This window comes from Dendropsophus ebraccatus, chromosome 9, assembly GCF_027789765.1.
Source record: "Dendropsophus ebraccatus isolate aDenEbr1 chromosome 9, aDenEbr1.pat, whole genome shotgun sequence".
NCBI classification, from domain to species: domain Eukaryota; kingdom Metazoa; phylum Chordata; class Amphibia; order Anura; family Hylidae; genus Dendropsophus; species Dendropsophus ebraccatus.
Window position 1 is genome coordinate 62,287,313 of NC_091462.1, and position 25,969 is coordinate 62,313,281.

A 25,969-nucleotide genomic window follows, 5' to 3' on the forward strand; every position below is an offset into this window, starting at 1 on the left:
AGAGATCAGGTCATAAAGGAAAGGAGATTTCTCCTCTTTTCAAATCCATTCCTGGCTTTGGCTTCAAATCTTTGGCAGATAATCTGTCAGATAATCTTTCTGTGTAAATGGACCCTAATGCTGCGTTTACATGAAACGATAATTGGCCCGATCGTACGATTAACGATGTCGGAGTAACAATTTTTTTTTCATAACGATCAGTGTTTTGACGGTACAATATATCGTACGGAAAAATCGTTTTGTGATCACCCGCCCGCAGCCCGCCCCCCCCCCCCCCGCTCGCAGCGTGGCCCTCCGCTCATCCGCAGCCCGGCCCCACGGTCAACCACAGCCCCCTGCGCCGCCCTGATCGCCACCCCCACCGCCGCCCCTATCGCCACCCCCCCCCTGGCTCCCCTCTTCAGCCAATCAATGCAAGGCAGCACAGATTGGCTAAAGAGGAGAGCCGGGAATTTCAAACGGCTCCTCTTCAGCCAATCAGTGCTGCCTTGCTCGCGGCTGCTCGCGGCTGGGCTGGAGGGGGTGATCGGAGCGGTGGCGGGGGGGGGGGGGCGATTGGAGCGGCGGCGGGGGTGGCGATCAGAGCGGCGGCGGGGGTGGCGATCAGAGCGGGGGCGGGGGGGGCGATCGGAGTGGAGGCGGGGGTGGCGATCAGAGCGGCGGCGGGGATGGCGATCAGAGCGGCGACGGCGGCGGCGGTGGCGATCGAGCCGGCGCAGGGGGCTGCGGATGAGCGGAGGGCGGGGCTGCAAGCGGTACGCCGGGCGGTGGGTGGGGCTGCAGGCGGCGGGCGGCCGGACTATCGCGCCTACTGTTTACACGGAACGATCGACGAATTTTTTGCGAATGGCAAACAACGATTTGATAACATGTTGAAAGATCAAAATAAGCGATTTCTCGTTCGCCGTTTGATCGTTCGCTGCGTTTACACGTACGATTATCGTTCGAATTCGATCGTTATCGCGCAAATTCGCACAATAATCGTTACGTGTAAACACAGCATAAGGGTGCGTTTACACAGAAAGATTTATCTGACAGATTTTGGAAGCCAAAGCCAGGAATGGATTTAAAAAGAGGATAGATCCCAGTCTTTCCTTTATGACCTGATCCCTGTTTATAGTCTGCTCCTGGTTTTGGCTTCAAAGATCTGTCAGATAAATCTGTCAGTGTAAACGCACCATAATGCTGCGTTTACACGAAACGATAATTGGGCCGATCGTACGATTAACAATTTCGAACGTTTTTTTTTTATAACGATCAGCGTTTAGATGAAACGATATATTGTACAGAAAATTCGTTTTGCGATCTCTTAAGCCTATCTCGCACATAGGTAAAATCAGTGAACGACTGTTTACACGGAACGATCTGCAAATTTTTTGCGAACGATCGACGATGATTTATTAACATGTTCAAAGATCAAAATGAACGATTTTTAGCTAATCGCTTGACCGTTCACTGCGTTTACATGGAACAATTATCTCTCAATGCGATCGTTATCGCGAAAATTTGCCCGATAATCGTTCCGTGTAAACGTAGCATAAGTTAGAGTACTGGTCCACTGTTATGAATGGCAGATCAACACCTAGCATGTCATTATCTCCTGTTTTTTGTTGTTTCTTTAGTTTGGTTGCAGATTTGGGTTTTGTTGGTAGATAAATTGATCTATGCCAGATTTTAGTTGTATCTGGCTGTTTGTATGGATTGGGCCTTCTCTAAGTTATTTCAGGACCATTTACCTCCCTGTAGGTGCTGATGACACTGGGTTTACCATTTAGTTTGTCTGTGCTCTCTGTGTTTAGTTAGTGTAGCCTTCATCTAGTTTGCATGTTACTGGTTTGCAGTAATCAATTTGTAATCAATCAGTAATCAAGGAATACTACTGCTTCTGTCATTTGCAGTCATCCGAAGTAAGTAGTTATGTACTTATTCTGCAAGTTCTCTACCTTTGCCTGTTACAGCCACCCTCAATGAGCAGTTACTTGATCATCCTGCAGAAACTACTGCTCTTAATAAAATTTAGGAATGACAGATGTAATGTCTGTTAGCTTAGAGCTATTAAATACTGTTAGAGCTGTTAAAATTATAATTGAAAGGCATACTAGGACATGTCTTTCAGATGAAAAAAAAAAAAAAGTCTAGCCCTATGCATTCCTTCGTCCTATACGTAAAACACTTTTCCATTATTGGTACTTTTAATATGCAGTGTATTGTTAGAGTGCTGTCTAAAGGCCCTATTACATAAAGCAATTATCGGTCGTATTTGGCCAATACCAACCGTTATGGCCAATAATCACTTTGTGTAATAGAAGACAAAGATCAGTTGACATGCACAATGTCTTCTAACACGTTGAAAAACAAATGATAGCAGCGATATGCTGCCGTTGCTCCGTAGAACCCCCCCTGCCCTTAACTGCTCTCTGCCAACACATGTAATAGCGCCAGCACCGAGCGGAAATCGAGGGGCACGCGAGCGCTGACCTCACTGATTGCGCTTGATTGCTCCCTTTCTTCGCCTCGTGTAATAGGGGCTTAAAGGACAACTCCGGCTAAAACTATTTTTTAATATGTTATTACTTATGAAAAGTAAGACAAATTTCTAATGTACATTAATTAAGGGAAATGCACATATAGGGCTATTTCCCTTAATTTACAAGATCAGGGAGACTTCAGATTCTCTAAAAAAAACGTGACGTCACGAACTGGGGGTGTAATTACAATGGAGTGTCCAGCAGGGGGCGCACTATATATAGAAGTCAATGAGTACCATTGACTTCTATATATAGTGCACCACTGCTTGGAATAACAATGGATGTGTATGTAAATGTAATAGACAGTATGTTTTTGATTGAATACATTTATGGAATACTTTGGGGAGCAAGTGTCCTTGCTCCCCAAAGTAATCCATAAATGTATTTAACCAATACGTTTGGAGGGCACCGAGCAGTGAGGGAGAGAAGTGCATCTACCTCCCCCCCTACCAAGAGCTTCAGGATGCCCCCTCCGCCGCTCCCCTCCTCCTCCCAGCTAACAAGTTCTTACTATCGCGCCGATCATCGCCGCCGCTTACCGCCTCTCTCCCCCGCTCACCACCGTTCACCACCACTGCTCTCTGCATGCACATTCCCCTTCCCAGTCCGCACTGCATGCCGGCCGCTTCCCTGTCCCCGGCCGGCATGCAGTGCGGACCGGGAAGCGGTATAAGGGCGCAGAGAGCAGCTGTGGTGAGCGGCGGAGAGGGGCGGTAAGTGGCGGCAAATGGCGGCGATGATCAGTGCAATAGTAAGAACTTGTTAGCTGGGAGGAGGAGAGGGAGCGGCGGAGGGGGCGTTCGTTATGGGGATATCACAGGTACTACTCCCCCATAATGGGGGAGTAGTACTGTGTATATCTGGCAGCAGCAGCAGCACCGAGCAGGGAGGGAGGGGGCAGGTAGATGCACTTCTCTCCCTCCCTGCTCAGTGCCCTCCAAATGTACTGGTTATATACATTTATGGATTACTTTGGGTAGCAAGGACCCTTGCTCCCCAAAGTATTCCATAAATGTATTCAATCAAAAACATACTGTATATTACATTTACATACACATCCATTGTAATTCCAATGGAGTGTCCAGCAGTGGCGCACTATATATAGAAGTCAATGGTACTCAATGCCCCCTGCTGGACACTCCATTGTAATTACACCCCCGGTTCGTGACGTCACGTTTTTTTTAGAGAATCTGAAGTCTCCCATATCTACTAAATTAAGGGAAATAGCCCTATATGTGCATTTCCCATAATTAATGTACATTAGAAATTTGTCTAACTTTACATAAGTAATAACATATAAAAAACAATTGTTTTGGCCGGACTTCTCCTTTAAGTCAATTTGTACAATAGAACATAGAGAAGACATAAGTACTGCAAACAACTTGTAAATTGTCCTTTGTTTTATTGTTTTTTCGAAGGCTGAAGAGATAACATTAACAATTGGTCAAGCCTTCGATCTAGCATACAGAAAGTTTTTAGAATCTGGAGGAAAAGATGTTGAAACAAGGAAGCAAATAGCAAGCTTGCAAAAAAGGGTAAGTCCTGTGATGTTACTGCCTTGAACTGGATAAGAACTGTATGTACAATGTCAAAATTACTCATGTATGTATCTTCACCAAGGAGAGGTCATTGATAGAGAACATGTTTTTTTGGTTATTGAAGCAAAATAGCTGGGAACATTTTTACTGTGATATATGAAATAATCATCCATATGTTGGTTGCATTAATATTTCAAAGTTTTTCCATCCAAAACCATTTATAATTAAATTCATTCAGCCTTCATGTATAAATATATTGTGTGTGATTAGAAATATAAAGGGTTTGGTCTGTTAGCACATTACTGCTTGAGGCAATAGTTGTCAGCCTTTGATCCTTTGCCTTTCAATATACATCTTGGAAGCTGTTTTTAAACCTCACAAACGTGTGGGTTTGGCCAAAAAAATGTATTTGATTGAAGATGTATTTATTCATAAAATGATAGATGTAGTAATAGCAATGTAAACAAAGTTCCTCATGTAGAACACAGAGCTTTTTGGGTATCTAACCTATTGCTTGGATTTTCAAGGAGTGCCGGTGCCCCATTCCAAGTAACATTATAACTAGAGTTGCAAAGCATAGTTTTCCCACCATTCAAATGAGCCCTGTCACTTTAAAATTCTTTTGACATGTAGAGATTTCTGGGTTTGTGTTTTCTCTCTTTATCAGACCTGCACACAGCACTTACTGTGTGTCTCTTGGCTCATAGATGGCCTCCATTACTAAGGCGGGGGTCTTAATGCTAGCATATAAAATGTCTAACACTAACCACATTGTTACCTCTATACCCACTGCCACAGTAGTACTGGGAAGAGCCAGGTACCAGCAGTCCTGGAGCATCAAAAAATAACTATCCTGGTCTGGGTGGTAACAAATTCATAATATTAGGCTGTAAAGGGCCAAAATAAATGATCCTTTCATCCTGATATTACTAGGCTGTTGTTGTTTGTTTTTTACCTAGCTGGTTGGAAAAGAGGGAGAATCTTACATGCTCTTTAAATAATTAAAAAACAAACAAAAAAAGTGCGTAGAGTTCCCCTTCTTTTCCATAACCAGCCAGGTAAAATGCCAAACGGCAGCAGCCTACCAATACCAGGGTTGGAAGTACCCTTTAAGTTGACCCTTCCCAGCCTAATAATACCAGCCTGCTACCACCAAGATCAGAAATGGCTTTTTTTAATGTTCTGTAACTACGTGTACCTCGCTCTTCCCAGTACCCCTGTGATGGTGGGTACTGGGGTAATAATTCGGGGAATCCATTATTAAGCCAGAGCTTAGTGTTAGCCTTTATAATGGCTAACACTAAGCTCTGGCTTAGTGCTGGATGCTGTAATAGATGGCTTCCTCTACTAAGCCTAAGTTTAACCCCTTACATAGTCCTCCGAATCTGGCACTGTCCTCAGGATACTGATATTTAAAAGACAAAAAGGAGAGACAAAAAAAAGCAGAAACAAAACACCCATTATTTGTGCAAAGGAGAGAAGATCAGCTCACCATGTGCATAGTAAGTATAGTAACATTGGTCCTCATTATTAAGGAGCAGGTGGCAATGGTAGTCCAGGCCGTACTTTGGTAGTAGCATACAAACAAATGGATGTCTACAGCTACAGTAAAATTCTTGCAGCTTCATTTAAGATACCTCTTCAAATTCAAATACACATTTTTTATGTATTTGTATGGATTTTAAGAGGAATAAAGCTGCAAGAAATGTACTGAAGCTGTGGACATCCATTTGTTTGTATGTTCTGCTCCTTTACATTATGCAGCATCTGTACAGATAGCTGCTTACTGTTTGGCCCCTAGAAGGTTACGTTGGAATGGGGTCCAGACTGGGAGGCCAGCAGTGCCACTGGGTGCTGCAAATGATGACGGCTCAGGGGGGCCAGTGTATTTCAGGAAAAGGCCATGGGGCCCCCTGATGTGGCGGGCCCCATAGCAGCCACTATGGCTGCTGTAGTGGTAGTTACACCCCTGCCCCCTGGAGCTGAACTGTAAAGCCCATAGAACTGTTTCAGGTGGAAACGAACTTTTTAAGAGTTTACACTCTGCACATTACATTGTGTGAACAGCTATAATTTCTTGACGCTTTTCACTGAACATCATCTGGAAATAATTGGTAGGTAGTTTTTTTTAACGCCTGTTCTAAAGAACGAACTGTGAACACAGCAGGCGGCATTGTATTGACTTCAGTGCAATGCTGCCCCTGCACTAAAGTACAGGCGCTGATTCCATTGCAATCAGTGTCCGTTTTTTTACTGATATATATTATAGGCTTATCAAACCGATAGAGATTTGTGTGTTGCTTTTTCTTTTAAAGTCTATGGGGTTAAAGTCTATGAAAGCCATTGGCATGGCTGACTCCTCAACTCTAATAGACTTTAGTGTAAAAGGCATATGTGTAGCTCTCTCTTTAATGTGTGGCTTAAAGGTAAGGTGTGGTCCTGGTTTTTCTATTACATCGACCTTCCTAATTTTTAATGTGCTTATATTTCAGATCCAGGAACTAGAGACTGAAAATACAGAATTAAAATATAAAGTACAAGATTTGGAGAACCAGTTAAGAATAAGTGACTTAACCTCCTCACCTGTAAGAATTACATTTTGCTTATAGTAAATTTTCTATTTATAACAATTAATTGTAATTGTAAATAAGATGTTTAGTCATTAAATGAAGAAAAACATAACTATATAATAAAACCTTTATTTATATTACATAATTTGCAGTACTCAGAATGTACTCCTAGCTGTCAAGAAAGTACAATGCAGAAAGAGGGATTTCCATCTCAACTAATATAGGTAAACTGGCAGGGCTCCTCAGCTTAAAGGGATTCTGTCAACTGAAGTTCACATTCCAAACAGTTGACACTGCTAGATAGTTGTTAATGCAAGGAGACACATGTTACCTTTGGTTGACACTTGAAAGCTAAGTCCCAAGTATGTTCAGGTATGGGAGGGGGAGAAAGTAGGTGTTACAGCTTGCAGCAGATCAGTGGCCTAGGAAAGCCTTTTTGACTCTTTGTACTATAGAGTAAAAGCATTTTATATGTTCTGTACTAACAGAATAAAAGGTTCCATGTGTCTCCTTGACCTAACAGCTTTTTGTTCTAATAGTGTCAGCAGTTTCAGAAGTAGAATGGCAGCTGCCAGATATCCTTAATTTTGTTTTGCAAATACATTAATTTAGAAACTGCTCTAGTAGCAGTGGTCTGGCTAATAGAGATATAGCTATAATATATATATATATATATATATATATATATATATAGACAAAAAGAGAAAGGAGCTGCTGCACATCACACCTATGGCTGACACCAATGCCGCTCGGCTACATTTAAAAACGTCAGGATGTTGGTTTATAATTCGATCAAACCATATTGCCTCATGTTCCAGGTGCAGGTCCCCTGATTCACATGAGTCCCTACACTAACTCAACACTGTGTCGGTAAGCGACCCCCCCCCCATCAGAACCCCCATCAGTTCTATCAGTACCTTGATTGTGTATATGTGACTTTTTGATTGCTTTTCATTACAATGTTTCTGGATTTGATGTGACAAAAAATGTGCAATTTATGCACTTTGGCGGGTCTTTGCGCTTACGCCGTTTACCGTCCGAGATCAGGAATGTGATGAATTAATAGTTATTACTCACGCCATGATACCAAACATGTTTGTTTATTCATTTATTTTTATTAATAAAATGGGAAAAGGGGGGTGATTCAAACTTTTATCAGGGGAGGGTTTTTTTTTTATTAATGGAAACACTTTTTTTCTTTCACTTTCACTTTAATTCGAAGTCCCCCTGGGGGACTTCTAATACAGCTACACTGATCTCTCATAGAGATCGGTGCTCAATGCTGCAGGCCAATACAATAGAATACCGAGCCGAGATCAGCGTCATTACGTCGCTGAGGGGATCCGCCACTACTGTACACAAAGAAAAGGTGGGAGCTGCTAAAGATATCTAAATGGGATGCTGCCCATGTCCATGAAACAGAGCATATACCAAACACCACAGAAAGACAAGAAATGGCGCACCCGCAGTATACTAATAAATCAATTCAATATCTTTATTATCAAAACACATAAAAAAAAGGGGGATCCGCCACTAGACACCAGGGATTATCAAAACACATAAAAAAAGGGGGATCCGCCACTAGACACCAGGGATGGGCTGCATTTAACACTGTTAGATGCAGCTGTCATGTTTGACAACTGCGTCCAACGGTGTTAATTAGCGGGATCGGCGATCGACCCGCTCCCACTAATAGCCGCGGTCCCGTGCTGCAGATAGCAGTCAGGATCTCGGCAGTTCAGAGCGGGGTCGCGGTGCGGCCCGCTCTGAACTCCTCTTGCTGGCATTTGCCGTACGGGTACGGCATATGTCCTTAAGAGGTTAGGATGAATGTTGGCAATGCAGTATTTTTTTTTCTCCAATAATCCACTTTGTGATTTAATAGGTGCAGTTATTAAAAGTTTACTATCAGCAGGTTAGATGAATCTAAAAGTATCTATTGCACACAAGGAGGAAGGTAAGTTTTTTATCTTCCTCCTTGGCATCATTCCCCTGCTGTTAGCAGTTTAAATGTCAGTCCCGAGCACTGTTAGGAGCACTGCCCCACCCCCACCCCCCTCATGCTCACGACCAAGGATTACACTGCTAACAGCATGGGAATGGAGCTGAGTAGGAAGGTAGCGTCCTGTGTGCAATAGGGGGTTGTCAGCAGATCAAATTTGTCTAACCCGCTGGTATTTCCTCTTTAAATGTAAAAAAAGTTAAACCAACTATATATAAGGTGACAGTGTAGTTTGGAAGTAAATTCCCACCGACTTAAGTCCAGACCCTACATTATGAGATTTCCCTTTTATACCTGTACTATAACAAAAGAAGGGAAATACACAGTGTTTTAAAATCTGACAGTTGGGTGGAGCCCATTCAGTATAACAGTAGTGTGACATTGTACTAGCTTATTATTACTTTAACTATGATTTATGCTTTTAGAGCCCACATAATAATGGCAAAAAGGTACAATGACAAAAGAGAAAATCACAAATATGTCCCAGATTTCTCAATCTGGACAAAAACAGATTTGTCCATAGCAACTAGTCAGAGTTCAGGTTTCATTTCTTTGGTTTCAAATTGCAGAGCTGTGACTTGCTGCTAATAAAATCAGTGCAAATGTGATGAATAACTATTATATAAATCACCCAGACAAATTTTGGGAAGTTGAGCTTCATTTTAAACAGATGAAGACCATGGAGAAGAAAAAATACAGCTGTGACACAATAGTTTCATGACAAATCAGGTCACATTTACAGTACAGCAAACGGTACAGATCCTTGACACAGTGTCCGCCAACTGATGTTTATGCTGCGCAACAAATTTATTGTGTGTTTTAAGCATATTAGGTTCTTTGGGATATGACTAAGGACTGTGCAATTCTGAGCACAAATTTTGTGCACAATTTTGGTTTGAAGGAAGTAATCTAATAAATGATCTAAACATGTCAAACATTATGAGTTACCATACCAAATTTGATGCCTTTTTAAGACATTTACTCCAAGTGTAAGAAAATATGAGTAAATTTGCTTCTCTTCAAAGCCATCTTTACAATCAAACCTTCATTCTTTAACCAGTTGGCATCATACGCAACAAACACAGCGTGGACCAGCACACTGTTACAAATCAGACCACAGGCCTCGTGCACATGTCAGAGCCATGTGTACCCTGTCTGTATGGTGGCACATATTGTAGTTTCTGCTTTCTGTATTATATAACATTGAGCTTTAACAAAAACCCTCAAAGTGTACTAATTGAGAAAACTACATCCTACATAGAAACATGTAGTGGGGATGTGATACTTGTCGCATTTCTGCGGCTTTGGAGAAGAGTTTTGCTCTCATGAAATCTCTCAGGAGAATATGTCTTAAATGCTATATTTTTCCCTAAGCTGTTTCTGAGATTTTATTTTAATTAAAGACAATACTTTAGCTAGAAAAAATAACCAGCCAGTTCCCACAAATTATTTGTGGTTTAAGTGATGTTTCTCCAGCCTAGCTGAAAGATGCCAAAGCCATGCAGTCAACCCTCTATAAATGAGAAAATTGACTTCTACAATGACACAACAGTGGTCTGCTTTTATCTCGTGTCATTAGGAATACATGACTATGAGCAATACTAAAAGATGGATTTTATGAGAAAAAAACCTGTTCACCACATGTTAGCTTGAGATTCAGCATATGCTAAATGTGGTAGATTAACTCTAGCTCTGATTCCTTTTTCACTTGATTCAAAAAGTTAAGATAATGAACTTATGCAAATATACAGCTATGGTCAAGATCACTGGGATCCATTATAGTTATACCAAATCTGTAACCTGCATTTATAATGTTCTTCAGACCCTTTTATTTCATTTTTTTAAGCAAAACCAGGAACCAGTTGAAAACACAGATTATGTGCAAATATGTATGTTCTCCTGATTTTCGGTACAAATACTGACAACAATACTATATGTGAACATAGCCTTTGACTGTGTTCACACAATGATCATAAATGATTATTTGCAGCTTTTATTATCAAATGATGGCCATCCAAAAAGACAGGCTCATGCTGCACTCAATACACCATAATGAGAATTTTAGAAATATTTGATAATTTATTGAAAAGGGACGGCTAAAATATTGCATTGACAAGTATTCCGCGATCCGCACAGAGTCGACATGTCAATTGTTTGGGTGATCGCGGATTGCGCTTGAGTCAATAAGACAGGCCGAACTTCCAGCAGAACCTCCTACGCTGACTTCACTTGAAATACCTCACTGAAATCCGTCCTGTTTACATCCCCTTACTGAGTACTTAGCTAAAGCACCTTGGCACTAATTACAGCCTCCTGAGTATGATGCCAAAAGGTTTGCACACCTGGTTTGGGGGATTTTATGCCATTCATCTCTGCAGATCCTCTCAAGTCCTTTCAAGTTGGGTGGGGACCATAGGTGGAAGACATTTTCAGAGATGGGTTTAAGTTCCAGCTCTGGCTGGACCACTCATGGACATTCCATAGGTCTCTAAACAACATGGCTGTGTGTATTGGTTCATTGTGTTGTTGGAAGGTGAACCTTCAGTCCATTCTGAGATCCAGAGAACTCTGGATCAGGTTTTCATTAAAAAGTCTCTGAACTTTTGCTTTATTCAGCTTTCCCTCAGCCACTAAAAAACATCCCCACAGCATGATGCTGCCATCACCACTATGCTTCACTGTAGGGATGGGGGTGATCACTCTACAGGCAATTCTTTCTTCCTAATGACTTGGTTTTAGCTCTGATATTCGTGTTTAGATGTGAGACAGGGGACTGTACAGTATTTCCAAATGATGTCCAATGAACAATAGGGGGAATCAAATCAGGGTGGAAAAATAGCTCAAAGATGATCAAGAGAAACAGGAGGTCCCCAGAAGAAATTTAAAGTGTCATAGCAAAAGGTCTACATATTTATATCCGTGCAAAAATGGTGGTTTTTGCTTTTTAATACAATTGTAAGGATTTATAAAATTCTGTTTTCACATTCTTGTTATGAAATATACTGAATACAGATTGATGACTTAAAGCTTATTACCACAAGGCCACAACATAAAATGTGAAAGGGTCTGAGGGTGTTCCATAATAACTGTGTCTGAAAGGAATAAAAAATAAGCATACCACATGATAAGGACATGATTAACGTCACCTTTCCCTAGTACTTGGTTGTACAGCCTTTGGCAAACCTTTGACAATCCTTTTACCCGACCACTGGCAGTTACTTCCACTGAAATTCTCTCAAGCTTTTGAATGTTTGCAAAGCTCTTTTACACAATAGCAGATTTCAGGTTTCTCCAAATATTTTAATTATTTAAGTTTAAAACAGTCCATTTAACTCTTCTTTGTTCTTCTGTAGGAAAAAAAAGTCACATGTTGTTTGACACAGAGCTGTGATAGTCCTCATATTAGCAGCCCTGCCAGATTATGGATCCTACACAATGTTTCCCTGTAGGGTGCACTTTTCTTTATAGGCTTTATTTCATCAACTTTAACCATAATACTATATGCATTTCTAAAGAGCTTTAGTTTTATCTGTGCATAGAATTTTGTGCAGTGGTTTGTCTGTTATTTTTGGCAAAGTTCAATGCCTTTTTGAGCAATGGGGTCCTCCTTGGCTTTCATGCCTAGAGCCTTGTTTCTAACAGTGTGCTGCATATGAAAACAATCAATTTAGATGTCTCCACTTTGACTAAAGTTCTTTGGATGTTGTACTTGGTTTATTTGGTCACAGAAAAATTCTTACCTATTTATTTATAAGAAGGGGAAAAAAACATAGAGCATGTGCCCATTTGCTCTTAAAGGGGAAAACATTGGGGGAGATTTATCAAACTGGTATACAGTAGAATTGCCTCAGTTACCCCTAGCAACCAGTCAGATTCCGCTTTTCATTCCTCACAGATTCTTTGGAAAATGAAAGGTGGAATCTGATTGGTTGCTAGGGGCAACTAAGACAATTTTGCTTCACATAAATTTGATAAATCTCCCCCATTCTCTCTAACTCTAATTTCTGATTTTTATGTTATGGGAATCATTAATTATCTTTTAGAAATATTGGTATAGAAACATTGATTTTCAATCCCAAATAAATAGCATGGCAAATGATAATGGATCAAGGCAGTGCTGATAGCCAAGGTAAATGGAATTTCATTCCCAATTAAATTACTTATTACAGAAGTTTTCTTTGCTTTTAAAGGAGAAGTCCGTCCAAAATAGTTTTTTTATATGTTATTACTTATGGAAAGTTATACAATTTTCTAATGTACATTAATTATGGGAAATGCTCGTATACTCATATATTTCCCTTAATTTAGTGTATCAGGAAGTGTTAGAATTCTCTCAGATCCAGTGACGTCACAACGAATGGTGTAATTCCTATGGAGTGTCTAGCAGGGGGGGGGGGGCTCTCTATATAGAAGTCAATGAGTACCATTGACTTCTATATATAGTGCGCCCCTGCTGGACACTCCATAAGAATTACAGTGTATGTGAATGTAATGTTATGTACTGTACTTTTGTGACTTCATGAATACATTTATGGAATACTTTGGGGAGCAAGTGTCCTTGCTCCCCAAATTATCCCATAAATGTATTCAATGAATACATTTGCAGGGCACCGAGCAGGGAGGGAGAGAAGTGCCATCTACCTCCCCCCTCCCTCCCTGCTCGGTGCTGGGCACATATACAAAGATAATGCAGATAATGGGGGAGTAGTACCTGTGCTATCCCTATCACATCGCCGCCGCCGCTCACACAGGGGCTGCCTCTGACTCCCACCCGCCCGCGCCGCTCCTGACTATGCGGCCGGCCAGCCGCTAACTCCTACCCGCCCGCGCCGCTCCTCACTATCCGGCCGGCCGCTCACTCCTACCCGCCCGCGCCGCTCCTCAGTATCCGTCCAGCAGCGCCGCTCCTCACTATCCGCTGACTCCCACAGGCACGCCCCGTTCCTCACCGCTCCTCACACTATGAGGAGTGGTGTGAAAGGGATAGCACAGGTACTACTCCCCCATTATCTGCAGATAATGGGGGAGTAGTACTTTGTATATGTGCCCAGCACCGAGCAGGGAGGGAGGGGGGAGGTAGATGGCACTTCTCTCCCTCCCTGCTGGGTGCCCTGCAAATGTATTCATTGAATACATTTATGGGATACTTTGGGGAGCAAGGACACTTGCTCACTATTTGGTCACTACTTTGTGTGTTTTTTGTGAAAAACATCAAAATATCATGAAAAATTTTAAAAAATAACATTTTATGAACTTTGAAATTCTCTGCTTCTAAAAAAAGAAAGTCGTATCACATAAATTAGTTACTAAGTCACATTACCGATATGTCCTCTTTATTCTGGCTTCATTTCATAAACATATTTTACTTTTTTAGGGTGTTACGGGGCTTAGAAATTTATCAGCAAATTACCACATTTTCATGAAAGTTTCCAAAACTGATTTTTTTAGGGACCAGTTCTTTTTTTAAGTTGATTTAGGAGATTTGTATACTGGAAACCCCCATAAGTGACCACATTTTGGAAACTAGACACCTTAAAGAATTTATCTAGGGGTATAACGAGCATTTTAACCCTACAGGGGCTGGAGGAAAGTATTCACCATTATGCCGTAAAAAAAGGAAAAATTAAAATTTTCCAATAATATATACGTTTAGATTAAAGTTTCTCATTTCCAAAAGGAGCATGAGAGAAAAATCACCACAAAATTTGTAACGCAGGTTCTCTTGAGTACTACGGTACCCCATATGTGGGCGTAAACCACTGTATGGGCACACAGGAGGGCTCAGAAGGAAGGGAGCGCCAATTAGCTTTTCCATTGCAGATTTTGCTGAAGAAGTTTCCGAGCGCCAGGTGCATTTGCAGAGCCCCTGTAGTGTCAGAAGAGAGAAAAAAAACCATAAGTCACCCCATTTTGGAAAGTACACCCCTCAAAGAATTCATCTTGGTGTGTGGTGAGCATTTTAACCCCACAGGTATTAGAGGAAAGTATTCAAAAGTAGACAGTAAAAATGAAAAACTCGAATTTTTCCAATAATATGTTCCTTTAGTTTGAAATTTCTCAATTTCACAAGGAACAAGAGAAAAAAAGTACCCCAAAATTTGTAACGCAGGTTCTCCTGAGTAAAAAGGTACCTCATATGTCGGTATAAACCACTGTATGGGCACACAGCCGGGCTCAGAAGGGAAGGAGCACCAATTAGCTTTTTCAATGCAGATTTTGCTGAAAAAGTTTCTGAGCGCCAGGTGCGTTTGCAGTGCCCCTGTAGTGCCAGCGGAGTAAAATCTCGCCATAAGTCACCGCATTTTGGAAAATGCACCCCTCAAAGAATTCATCTTGGTGTGTGGTGAGCATTTTGACCCCACAGGTATTAGAGGAAAGTATTCAAAAATAGACAGTAAAAATGAAAAACTCGAATTTTTCCAATAATATGTTCCTTTAGTTTGAAATTTCTCAATTTCACGAGGAACAGGAGAGAAAATTCACCCCAAAATCTGTAACGAAGGTTCTCCTGAGTAGAACAGTACCCCATATGTGGGTATAAACCACTGTATGGGCACACAGCGGGGCTCAGAAGGGAAGGAGCGCCAATTAGCATTTTCAGTGTAGATTTTTCTGAAGAAGTTTCTGAACACCAGGTGCGTTTGCAGAGCCCCTGTAATGTTTACAGAATAGAATCCCCCCAAAGGTTACCCCATTTCGGAAAGTACACCACTCAAAGAATTCATCTTGGGGTAGGACGAGCATTTTGGCCCCACAGGTATTAGAGGCATTCAAAATAAGACAGTAAAAATGAAAAACTCGAATTTTTCCAATAATATGTTGGTTTAGTTTGAAATTTCTAAATTTCACAAGGAACAGGAGAAAAAATGTACCCCAAAATCTGTAACGCAGGTTCTCCTGAGTACAATGGTACCCCATATGTGGGCATAAACCACTGTATGGGCACACAGCAGGGCTCAGAAGGGAAGGAGCGCCAATTTGCTGGAGCAAAACCGCAGCTAGTAATAGTTATTAGAATAGTGCAGTTACTAAAATAAAATAAAAAAATTAGATTACAGGTCATTACGGACAGTCTGGGGTGGTTACGGACAGTCTGGGGTGGTTCCGGTTAATCTAGAGGTGGTTACGGGCAGTCTGAGGTGGTAACGGGTAATCTGGGGTGGTTACGGGAAACCTGCTGTGGTTACAGCAACCTGGGGTGGTTAGAGGCAACCTGGGGTGGTTAGAGGCAACGTAGGGTGGTTACGGGCAACGTGGGGTGGATACGGACAACCTGCTGTGGTTACAGGCAATCTGGTGTGGTTACAGGCAACCTGCTGTGGTTAGAGGCAACGTGGGGTGGTTTCGGACAATCTGGGGTGGTTACAGACAATCTGGGGTGGTTACGGACAATCTGGGGTGGTTACAGGCAACCTGCTGTGGTTACGGACAATCTGGGGTGGTTACGGACAATCTGGGGTGGCTACAGACAATCTGGGGTGGTTACGGACAATCTGGGGTGGTTACTGACAATCTGGGGTGGTTACAGGCAACCTGGGGTGGTTACGGACAATCTGCAGTGGTTACAGGCAACCTGGGGTGGTTACAGACAACCTGGGGTGGTTACAGGCAACCTGGGGTTGTTACAGGCAACGTGGGCTGAATACGGACAACCTGCTGTGGTTACAGACAATCTAGGGTGGTTACAGGCAACCCTCTGTGGTTACGGGCAACGTGGGGTGGTTACAGACAATCTGGGGTGGTTACGGACAATCTGGGGTGGTTACAGACAATCTGGGGTGGTTACAGGCAACCTGCGGTGGTTACGGATAAACTGAAGTGCTAATAGGTAATCTGAGGTGGGTACCTGTAATCTGGTGTGGTTACGGGCAATCTGGAGGGGGTGACTGGCAATTTGGGGTGGTTAGAGGCAAGGTGCAGTGGTCAGATGCAAGGTGCGGTGGTCAGTGCCAACGTGCGTTGGTCAGAGGAAAGGTGCGGTGGTCAGAGGCGACGTGCGGTGGTCATAGGCGATGTGCGGTGTTCAGAGGCGACGTGCGGTGGTCAGAGGCGACGTGCGGTGGTCAGAGGCAAGGAGCGGTGGTCATAGGCGACGTGCGGTGGTCAGAGGCGACGTGCGGTGGTCAGAGGCGACGTGCGGTGGTTGCGTGCAATCTGGGGGGTTACATGTAATCTGGCATGATTACGGGCAACCTGGGGTGGTTATGCGCAACCTCCGGTGGTTACGGGCAACCTGGGGGGGGGGGGGGGGTTACAGACAATCTAGAATTGTTATGGATAGACTGAAGTGCTTATAGGTAATCTGGGGTGGGTACATGTAATTTGGGGTGGTTACAGGCAATCTGGGGTGATTATGGACAATCTGGAGGGGGTCACTGGCAACGTGCGGTGGTTACGGGCAACGTGCGGTGGTTACAGGCAGCGTGCGGTGGTTATGGGCAACGTGTGGTGGTTACGGGTAATCTGGGGGGTTACGTGCAATCTGACGTGATTACGGACAACATGGGGTGGTTACGGGCAACGTTCGGTGGTTACGGGCAACCTGCAGTGGTTACGGGTAATCTGGGGGGTTAGGGGTAATTTGGGAGTAAACTGCAATTATTACTATAATAAAAAGTGTGTGTTTTATTTTTTTGTGTGTTTGTCACTTTTTGTACTTTATACATTCATTTTCACTGTATTACTATGATTACTGTGATATTTTCTATCACAGTAATCATAGTTCAGTGACAGAGACCAAATTGGTCTCTGTCACTTTAAATTTTCAGAGCTGGCTGGTTGTGGAGCGCATGCGCACTTCATAACCAGCCAGGACGCCGAAGAGGAAGGAGCTCCAGGATCAGGTAACGTATAAGGGGTAGGGGGGGTGACTGGGGGACGGGGGTGACAGGGGGGGTGGGGGGCCACTTGGGGGGTGGGGGGACATCACTTTTTATCTCCTGTCACCAATCATTCATGGTGACAGGGGATAAAAAGTGCCTGGAGCACATGGCACAAGCGATCAGCGGTATATAGTATATACCGCTGATCGCTTGTTCCGGGACCCCACAGGGGGGGTCCTGATGACTGCCCCATGCTCTCCGCTACCTCCGGTGGAGGAGAGCATGGGTGTTTCATTCATTTTTTACTTCTGATCACTGTGAACAGATATACTCTGTTCACAGTGATGGCGGCGGCCATCTTGGAATCCGATGGCCGCCGCGGGGAGGGGGGGTTAGATACCGGGGCACTAGGGGGGCTGGTCTGGCAATTGATTTTACTTATTTCATCTCCCCCCACCGTGGATTTACGGTGGGGGGAGATGAAATATAGCGGCGGCACCGTCCCATTAGTGACCGCCGTTTCAGCGGTCACTAAGGGGTTAATGGGGGTCAGCTGTGGGATCGCAGCTGACTCTCATTACCCCCGGGGCTGTACACAGATGAGAGCGGGATCGCTATCCCTGCAGCGATCCCACTCTCATCACAAAGCCCCCTCAAGTCAGGAACGTATATATGTACATTGCTACTGCACAGGGCATGTGCAATAGGAGCGTATATATACAGATTGCTGACGTGAAGGGGTTAATCACTGACATTTATCAAATTATTATTCCCTTGATGAATAACATTTTTGTTTTTTCTATGGGCAGAAACAGTAGTCTGTATGGGAGAACCCAAGAGAGGGCCTGTTACATGTTGTAGTAAGGCTGACAGCTTGATCACGTTGAGCTGTTTACTTTTTCCATCTTTAATGGATGTTAAGAAACACTTGACAAAGGGTTGTGATCAGACTGGAATATGTGACAAACATTACAGATGAAATAAAAAAAAAAAAACTTGAATAAATTTGTTCTGCAGCAATAGGATACTTTGAAAAAATGCTTATCGTGGTAAATCCCTCTGGAATATTGGTTGTAGTTCAGCAGCAATTAACTACAACCAATATTCCAGAGGGACAACAGACTGAAAGAGATTTTCCCAGAATTACCTCTTCTTTCATTCAAACAACCCCCGAATTTAAGAAACCTCCTTGTAAAAAGCGCTCTGACATCAACGACAGAGACTGGCACCTTCCCTTGCAACAACAGAAAATGCAGCACATGTCCCCACATTTTGCAAACAAACACAATCCGCATCCCCAATACACAGCGGGACTACACAATCACAAATGCTTTCTCATGTACATCCTCCAATGTGGTCTACATGATAAAGTGTACACGATGCCCCACAGGGATTTACATTGGGGAAACAAAACAGAAACTACAAACTAGAATGAACTTACATAGACATACAATAAAAAGAAGTCTCAACACCCCTGTAGGCCAACATTTCTCAGGACTGGACCATAGAATAACAGATTTAAAGGTTATGGTCCTCAAAGGTCACTTCCAGAGTGACAGAGAGAGGAAAGTGTGGGAATTCAAATTGATAAAAGCATTCCAGTCATTAACACATGGATTAAACCTGGCACCTGGATTTATGAACCGGCTAACAATCTTGGACTTCCAAATAAGCTTTAATTTACAACAAGCCCTTTTTATTGCCCTGGCTTATCTATGTGATGTATATACCCCCCCCCCCTTCCCAATTCATAGATGTCTCTCCCTTCTTGCTTGTAAGATCCCTAAAATGTTGTGCTGTTTCTGTAAGTCATTCATTTGTGAACTTGTCTGACGAAGGGATCTTGTGAATCCCGAAAGCTCACAGCTCTATTTAGCCTAGGGGCACTAGTATCAGCCATAGGTGTGAGGTGCAGCGCTCTTTTTCTTCCCTGAACCGCATTTTGTTTCTCTCTTTTCTCAGTGTTTTTGCACTCCTCCTGGTGAGACCCACATGACCGCAATTAGCAGGAGACACCTGAGTGCACATGGTTTTAATCCCTCCTGTCTTTTCCCATTCTGTCTGCAGCAGCTATGGTGAGCGCAATACCTCATCCAGACTTGTGCTGTTTGGGGGCAACCTTCTCCGCCGGCAGTGCTGGCTGGGTTCTGGTGTGGTGTTTTTGGGTCTGGTCCTGTGGCATGGGGGTCGCAGGGCCGTCCCATGGCCCCCGTTCCCTGACTGTGTACGCCTGCGGGGTTGGCGGCCACCGACTGGCACAGTGTGGACTTAGTGTAGGGACCCATGTGTATCAGATACCTGCACGATGGTACATGGGGCAGTATGGCTTGATCAATTCATACACAAAATTCTGATGTGTTTTTTATTTAGCCTAGGGGCACTAGAATCAGCCATAGGTGTGAGGTGCAGCGCTGTTTTTCTTCCCTGAACCGCATTTTGTTTCTCTCTTTTCTCCGTGTTTTGCACTCCTCCTGGTGAGACCCACATGACCGCAATTAGCAGGAGACACCTGAGTGCACATGGTTTTAATCCCTCCTGTCTTTTCCCATTCTGTTTGCAGCAGCTATGGTGAGTGCAATACCTTATCCAGACTTGTGCTGCTTGGGGGCGACCTTCTCCGCCGGCGGTGCTGGCCGGGTTCTGGTGTGGTGTTTTTGGGTCTGGTCCTGTGGCATGGGGGTCGCAGGGCCGTCCCATGGCCCCCGTTCCCTGACTGTGCACGCCTGCGGGGTTGGTGGCCACCGACTGGCATGGTGTGGACTTAGTGTAGGGACCCATGTGTATCAGATACCTGCACAATGGTACATGGGGCAGTGTGGCTTGATCAATTCATACACAAAATTCTGATGTGTTTTTTATTTAGCCTAGGGGCACTAGTATCAGCCATAGGTGTGAGGTGCAGCGCTCTTTTTCTTCCCTGAACCGCATTTTCTAACAATTTTTTGTTGGCCAATAAAGGTATCACTCCTAAAATACTTTGATCTCAAGTATTTACCCCGATATGGATTTTTCTGGCTAAGACGGTACCATACTATATATTTTTTTTAAAAAAATGCTGAAAGATGTTGTCTCATGAGGAAGAATTCTCATTAAACCCCTTGGTGACATGTGACATGACATGCATGTTGGGTACATATGCCTGTGCCTTAAAGGGGTACTCTGGAGAGAAAATAATAGTTTTAAAAAGTAAAGTTTTTTTATTTCTGTATGTATTACCAGTGCCTGACAGCAGTAAGGCGCATCAATGCCCCTCTGCTACCACCACTGTTTGTGTCAGAAACTGATCTTCTGCTATGCTCTAGCATTGCCGCACAGTGCTAAACAGAGCAGGGTGCTTCCCCCTGTGTACTGTATATTTCTATATACAGTACAAAGGGGGAAGAGACTGCCTGACATGATCACAGTATCCAGCAGCCTCTGCAGAAGGAAAAGTGATTGCTATTACAACCCACTCTGCTTCTTACAGTGAGCGGTAATAGCAAGAGCAAAGGAAGCCGAAACCCACAATCATGTCAGGCAGTTTCTTCCCTATGTGTACTGTATATAGGAAAAAAACAATACACTGGGATAATGCAAATTACTCTCAGCTAGTCATGTGAACATTCCTCAGCGCCAAACTAGTTGTAGATGCCACAGGGCCGTCCCTGAGCACCGATGTAGGATTACAGCCAACTTGAGCATGCCATATGTGACCATTTTGGTGCTGAGGAACACCTACATGACTAGTTGAGGGAAATTTACCTACGGCACTGGACATTTACAAACTTCATTTTTTGTGCAAAGCTCATGGGTGTCAGTCACACATTTGGAAATGTGTGCAGGGGGCTTCATTACACCATAGGTATAGCTTCCTGGGCACCTCTCTGTCCAAGATATTTCCTGTCTCAGACAGGGGTAGCAGCAGAGAACACTGTCAGACTAAAAAGAAAACACCACTTCCAGCAGGACATATGGCAGCTGATAAGTATGGGAATACTTGAGATTTTTAAATAAAAGTAAATGACAAATCTATTTAACTTTCTGAAAACAGTTCATTTGAAAGAAAAATATTTTCGCTGGATAATCCTTTAACCTCTTAAGAACGGAGCCAATTTTCGTTTTTTCCTCTTTGTGTTTAAAGGGCCATAGCACTTGCATTTTTTCACCTAGAAACCCACATGAGCCCTTATTTTTTGCGTTACTAATTGTACTTTGCAATGGCAGACTTAATTTTTGTGAAACCAGAAAAAAATTATGTGCACGGTGAAATAAAAAAAAAAACAAACGCAATTCTTCTTCTTTGGGATTTTTTCATTTTTTCGCCATTTATCCTATGGAAAACATGTTATATATGTTTCTCAAGTCGCTATGATTAAAACAATATGCAACTTGCATAACTTTTATATTATTTGATGTCTTTTAAAAAAATAAAACCTTCTACAGAAAAAAACATTCCCTAAAATTGCTCTATTACCAGGCTTATAACGCTTTTATCCTTTGGTCTATGGGGCTGATTGAGGTGTCATTGAGGTGTTCTTTCTATCGGTACCTTGATTGCGGACATATGTCGTACGGGTAAGGCATATGTCCTTAAGAGGTTAACCTCATGTGCATCATATGGCCAGAAAGTAAAATGTTCTGGATCCCCCTCTATTAGAAAAAGCAGAGATCAACTGCCAGCACCTCCTAATCCCTCACTGCAGGGAAAATTAGCAGTTGGACCATCCTTCCCCTGAAAATTCAGACTATTTAAGACAATGTAAAAATAAGTGCAAACAATGGCTGTTGTTGCAAAACAACGCCTGTTATTAACCCCTTCATGTCAACAATATGGCTATATTCTGTATATTCTGCTGTCGATGCCCCAAGCAGCTGGAACATATATAAACGTTTGTGGCTTTGTAAATCCGGCTGGGGAAAAAGGGGCAAGGCTGGCGTATGATAAATGCCCCCCCCCCCCCCCTAAGATTTGTGCATTGCATGCAGCTGATACAGTGGGGGAGTGGATTTTCCAATCAGTGGTTATGTCAAGAGTTTAAGCTGACAAAAACAAATATATAAAGACAAAAATATGAAAACAAACATATATCACATTCCTGTGAGCTGCCATGCTGTTAGGTGTAGTGATGATGTGGTCACAGGAACTACCTCAATGGCTACACTTTATAGTACCAGCTGTATTGTACTGCTGTTACCCTGTTGTAATAGGGTTGTGTAGATATAAATAGCAATCTATCAGTGGTGCCAATAGGAAATTTGACTGTAGGCTCAGTGGAGTGGGCTTAGACTTTAAACGTACTCCATATAACAATGGTAAAAAGGTGTAGGGGTTGTGACTAAGGGGTTAAAATTGGAGATGCACACTGTAAGTGACTTAGAGTTTTAGGAATGTAATTTCTTAAATAATATATTGCTGGAGGACAGTGTAATATTACGAGGAGCTGCTGATAAGTCTTTGGCTTTACTCAGAAAGAGACGATAGAGGGAGCTAGATCTGGTGAATAATGTGGGGGGTCAACCAGCTAGAAGCCTAGCTCCACCAGTTTTGCCATGGTTGCTTGTGCAGTGTGAGCGGAGGCGTTGTCTTGCAGGAACAAGATTCCTTTAGACAGTTTGTTGTACCTTTTGGCCTTTTAGAGCTGCCTTCAATTGGTCCAAAAGTTCAATGTAATACCTTGCTTTGATGGTGGAACCATTTTGAAGGTAGTTTACTAGCAGCACACCATCCTTATCCCAGAACACAGACGCCATCATCATAGTGGCTGATTTTTGCACCCTGAACTTTTTTGGACCAGGAGAACCACTGTGCCTCCAGTCTTTTGACTGCTCCTTGGTTGCAGGGTCATACAAATAAATCCAGGTCTCATCCATAGTGACCAGTTGATCCTGAAATTCCTATCAGTCCAGAAACACTGACAAATGGACCAGGAAGTTTTCACTTACATGCTTTTCTGATCTGTTGTCAAACAATTTGGGACCAACTTTGCAGATTACTTCTTCATGTTCAAATGTGCATGGATAATGACACAAACACATTCATGAGAAATTCCCATGATGTCTGCTATTCCTTTAGCAGATATTTGCCGATTCTCTAGTATGAGGCTGTGCACAGCATAGTCGATCTCCGAAACAACAACCACTCTCGTCGTTCAGGACATGAACTTGTTTTAAATTTGGCAACCCTTTTCTTAACTGTAGAATATGAGGGGCATTGATCCCACAATGGTTGCGACATATCACCATGAACATCCTTCGCAGACTATCCTTGCAGAAACAAGAATTTTATCACTCCTCTGCTCTCATTTGCTGTGAATATCACCTTAGACTCCGCCATTTTGTTTCCCTGCGTGCCTAGATCACTGTTGCCATAAGCTATGAACTTAAAATTTTGAAAACATATTAGACACATAAAGCTTTCACGTGATCTAACATTCGCTACTATAAAAGAAAACAAAAAACACGAAGCCAAAGACTTATCAGCAGCCCCTCGTAAAATACATTTATGCATTTGAGGTTCCATCATGTTAATGAACCGCTGTAATATGCACTGGAAATCTTTTCTATGTGCATTCCTTTGTATGCCAATTAATGCCGGATTTTTTAAGCTCATTTATGAAAGCTCTATTTGCTGTGTTATTAGAATGTGTAAAGTTTATCCTAGGTTTCAAATTACTCTATTTCCTTGCTGTGAAAAAATGTGTTTCATTTTTTAAAAAAATTATGTTTTAAGGGTTCCTTGTAGGACCCATGTTTCTGTTACTGCTAGAGCGTGTATCCATGTTAGCCTTTCTGCGAAGTATCAGCATCCAGTGTTGGACTGGAGTAACTTGGGCCCAGTAGAGGAAATTATTGTTGGGGCCCAACCTTCAGCCCAGTACTTCTTCTCTGCATCATTGTTGGATTTTCTGCAGCTTCGTGGTGTAAGTCAGGATGTGCTGCAGACAAACTGTCCAATTCATATAATAGAAACCTATTACAAATTAGCTTAGACTATAATAAGGTATTGACCAGGGTTAAATATTTCTTAAGTGAAGTACCCTTTTAACTCCCCAGCCACTAGTGATGAGCGAATAGTGAGATATTCGATATTCATACGAATATCCCGCGAATATTCGAATATTCGATATTCATACGAATATCCCGCGAATATTCGAATATTCGATCAAATATTCGATCCCATTAAAGTCTATGGGAACAAGTATTCGATTAGTGAAAAACATCTATTTGACCATTTGGAGGGTAAAACCGGAAGCTGGGGGATTTGAACGCATATCGAATATTTATCGAATATTCGCGGGATATTCGTACGAATATCGAATATTCGAATATATCACTATTCGATCGAATGTCTATTTGATCGAACAGTATTCGCTCATCACTACCAGCCACTTTTGGCTTTCAGGACCAAGGCCTTTTTTTAAATCTGAAAAAAATAAAAACTTGCTTTATGTGATAATACCTTTGTGTAACTTTAACTTATCCAAGTGATTGTGAGATTGTTTATGTTTTATTGTTTTTTTCGTGACAAAATATACTTAATGTTAGTATTAGCTTTTAGTTAAAATTTTGCATATTTCTAGGTTTGAAACTCTCTGCTTGTAACAAAGATAGTCATGCACATATACAACATGTCTACTTTATGTTGTCATTATTTGGTAAAGTTCCTTTTTCACTCAAACACTGTAAGTTATATACATCTTCCATAGACTGTACTGCACTACAAAGCTTGGTGTCATCTGCAGAGATAAAAACAATGCTGTTAATTCCATCCTCAATATCATTTATAAACAAGTTAAACAGAAGGGGGCCCAGGACTGATCAATGGAGTACTCCACTTATAACCAAGGACCATTCAGAGTAGGAATCATTGACCACTACTCTCTTGGTACGATTATTAACCCTTTAAGATTGGGTACGAATTATTAACCTTTTGCCCTTATTATTTGTGACACTAATTGTACTTTGCATTGGCTGACTTAATTTTTCCATAAAATATGCTGCACAACTGGAAAAAATAGTTTGTGCAGTGAAATTGAAAAAAAAGGGGCATTTTTTTTTTATTTGGTGGGGTTTGTGTTGGCACGGTTCACCCCATGGTAAAATTCTTCAAATTGCTCTATTCCCATCCTTATAACGCTTTTATCCTTTGGTATATGGGGCTGTGTAAGGTGTCATTTTTTGCGCCATGATCTGTACTTTCTATCGCTACCTTGATTGCATGTATGGGACTTTTTAATCGCTTTTATTACAATTTTTACAATTTATAATTTGATGTGACCAAAAACATCAATTTTGCACTTTGGCGGGTTTTATGCTTACGCCGTTTACCGTACAAGATCAGGAATAAGATAATTTAATAGGTTGGGCGATTACGCATGTGGCGATAACAAATATGTATGTTTGCTTATTTATTTATTTATTTATTATTTATAAAGTATGAAAAGGGGGGTGATTCAGACTTTTATTAGGGGAGGGGATTTCTTATTGAATGAGAAAACCTTTTTTTTTATTTTTTTAACAGTAACTTTTA

General features: G+C 42.2%; 1 protein-coding gene and 1 long non-coding RNA gene across 5 annotated transcripts in view; one reads left to right on the plus strand and one right to left on the minus strand.

Annotated features, from left to right (window-relative positions):
* GULP1 (GULP PTB domain containing engulfment adaptor 1) overlaps positions 1-25,969 on the plus strand; it is a 378,289-nt gene that overhangs the window by 313,518 nt on the left and 38,802 nt on the right. For all 4 annotated transcript variants that reach the window (XM_069983509.1, XM_069983513.1, XM_069983510.1 and 1 more), the window contains 2 exons: positions 3,947-4,063; positions 6,559-6,651. In XM_069983509.1, the coding sequence (XP_069839610.1) occupies positions 3,947-4,063; positions 6,559-6,651 (210 nt within the window). The remainder of the gene's footprint in view (positions 1-3,946; positions 4,064-6,558; positions 6,652-25,969) is intronic.
* Positions 14,000-25,969, minus strand: part of LOC138801071 (uncharacterized) — a 113,341-nt gene continuing 101,371 nt past the window's right edge. Inside the window, exon 4 of the long non-coding RNA XR_011364559.1 lies at positions 14,000-14,504. This is a non-coding gene — a long non-coding RNA (uncharacterized lncRNA). The remainder of the gene's footprint in view (positions 14,505-25,969) is intronic.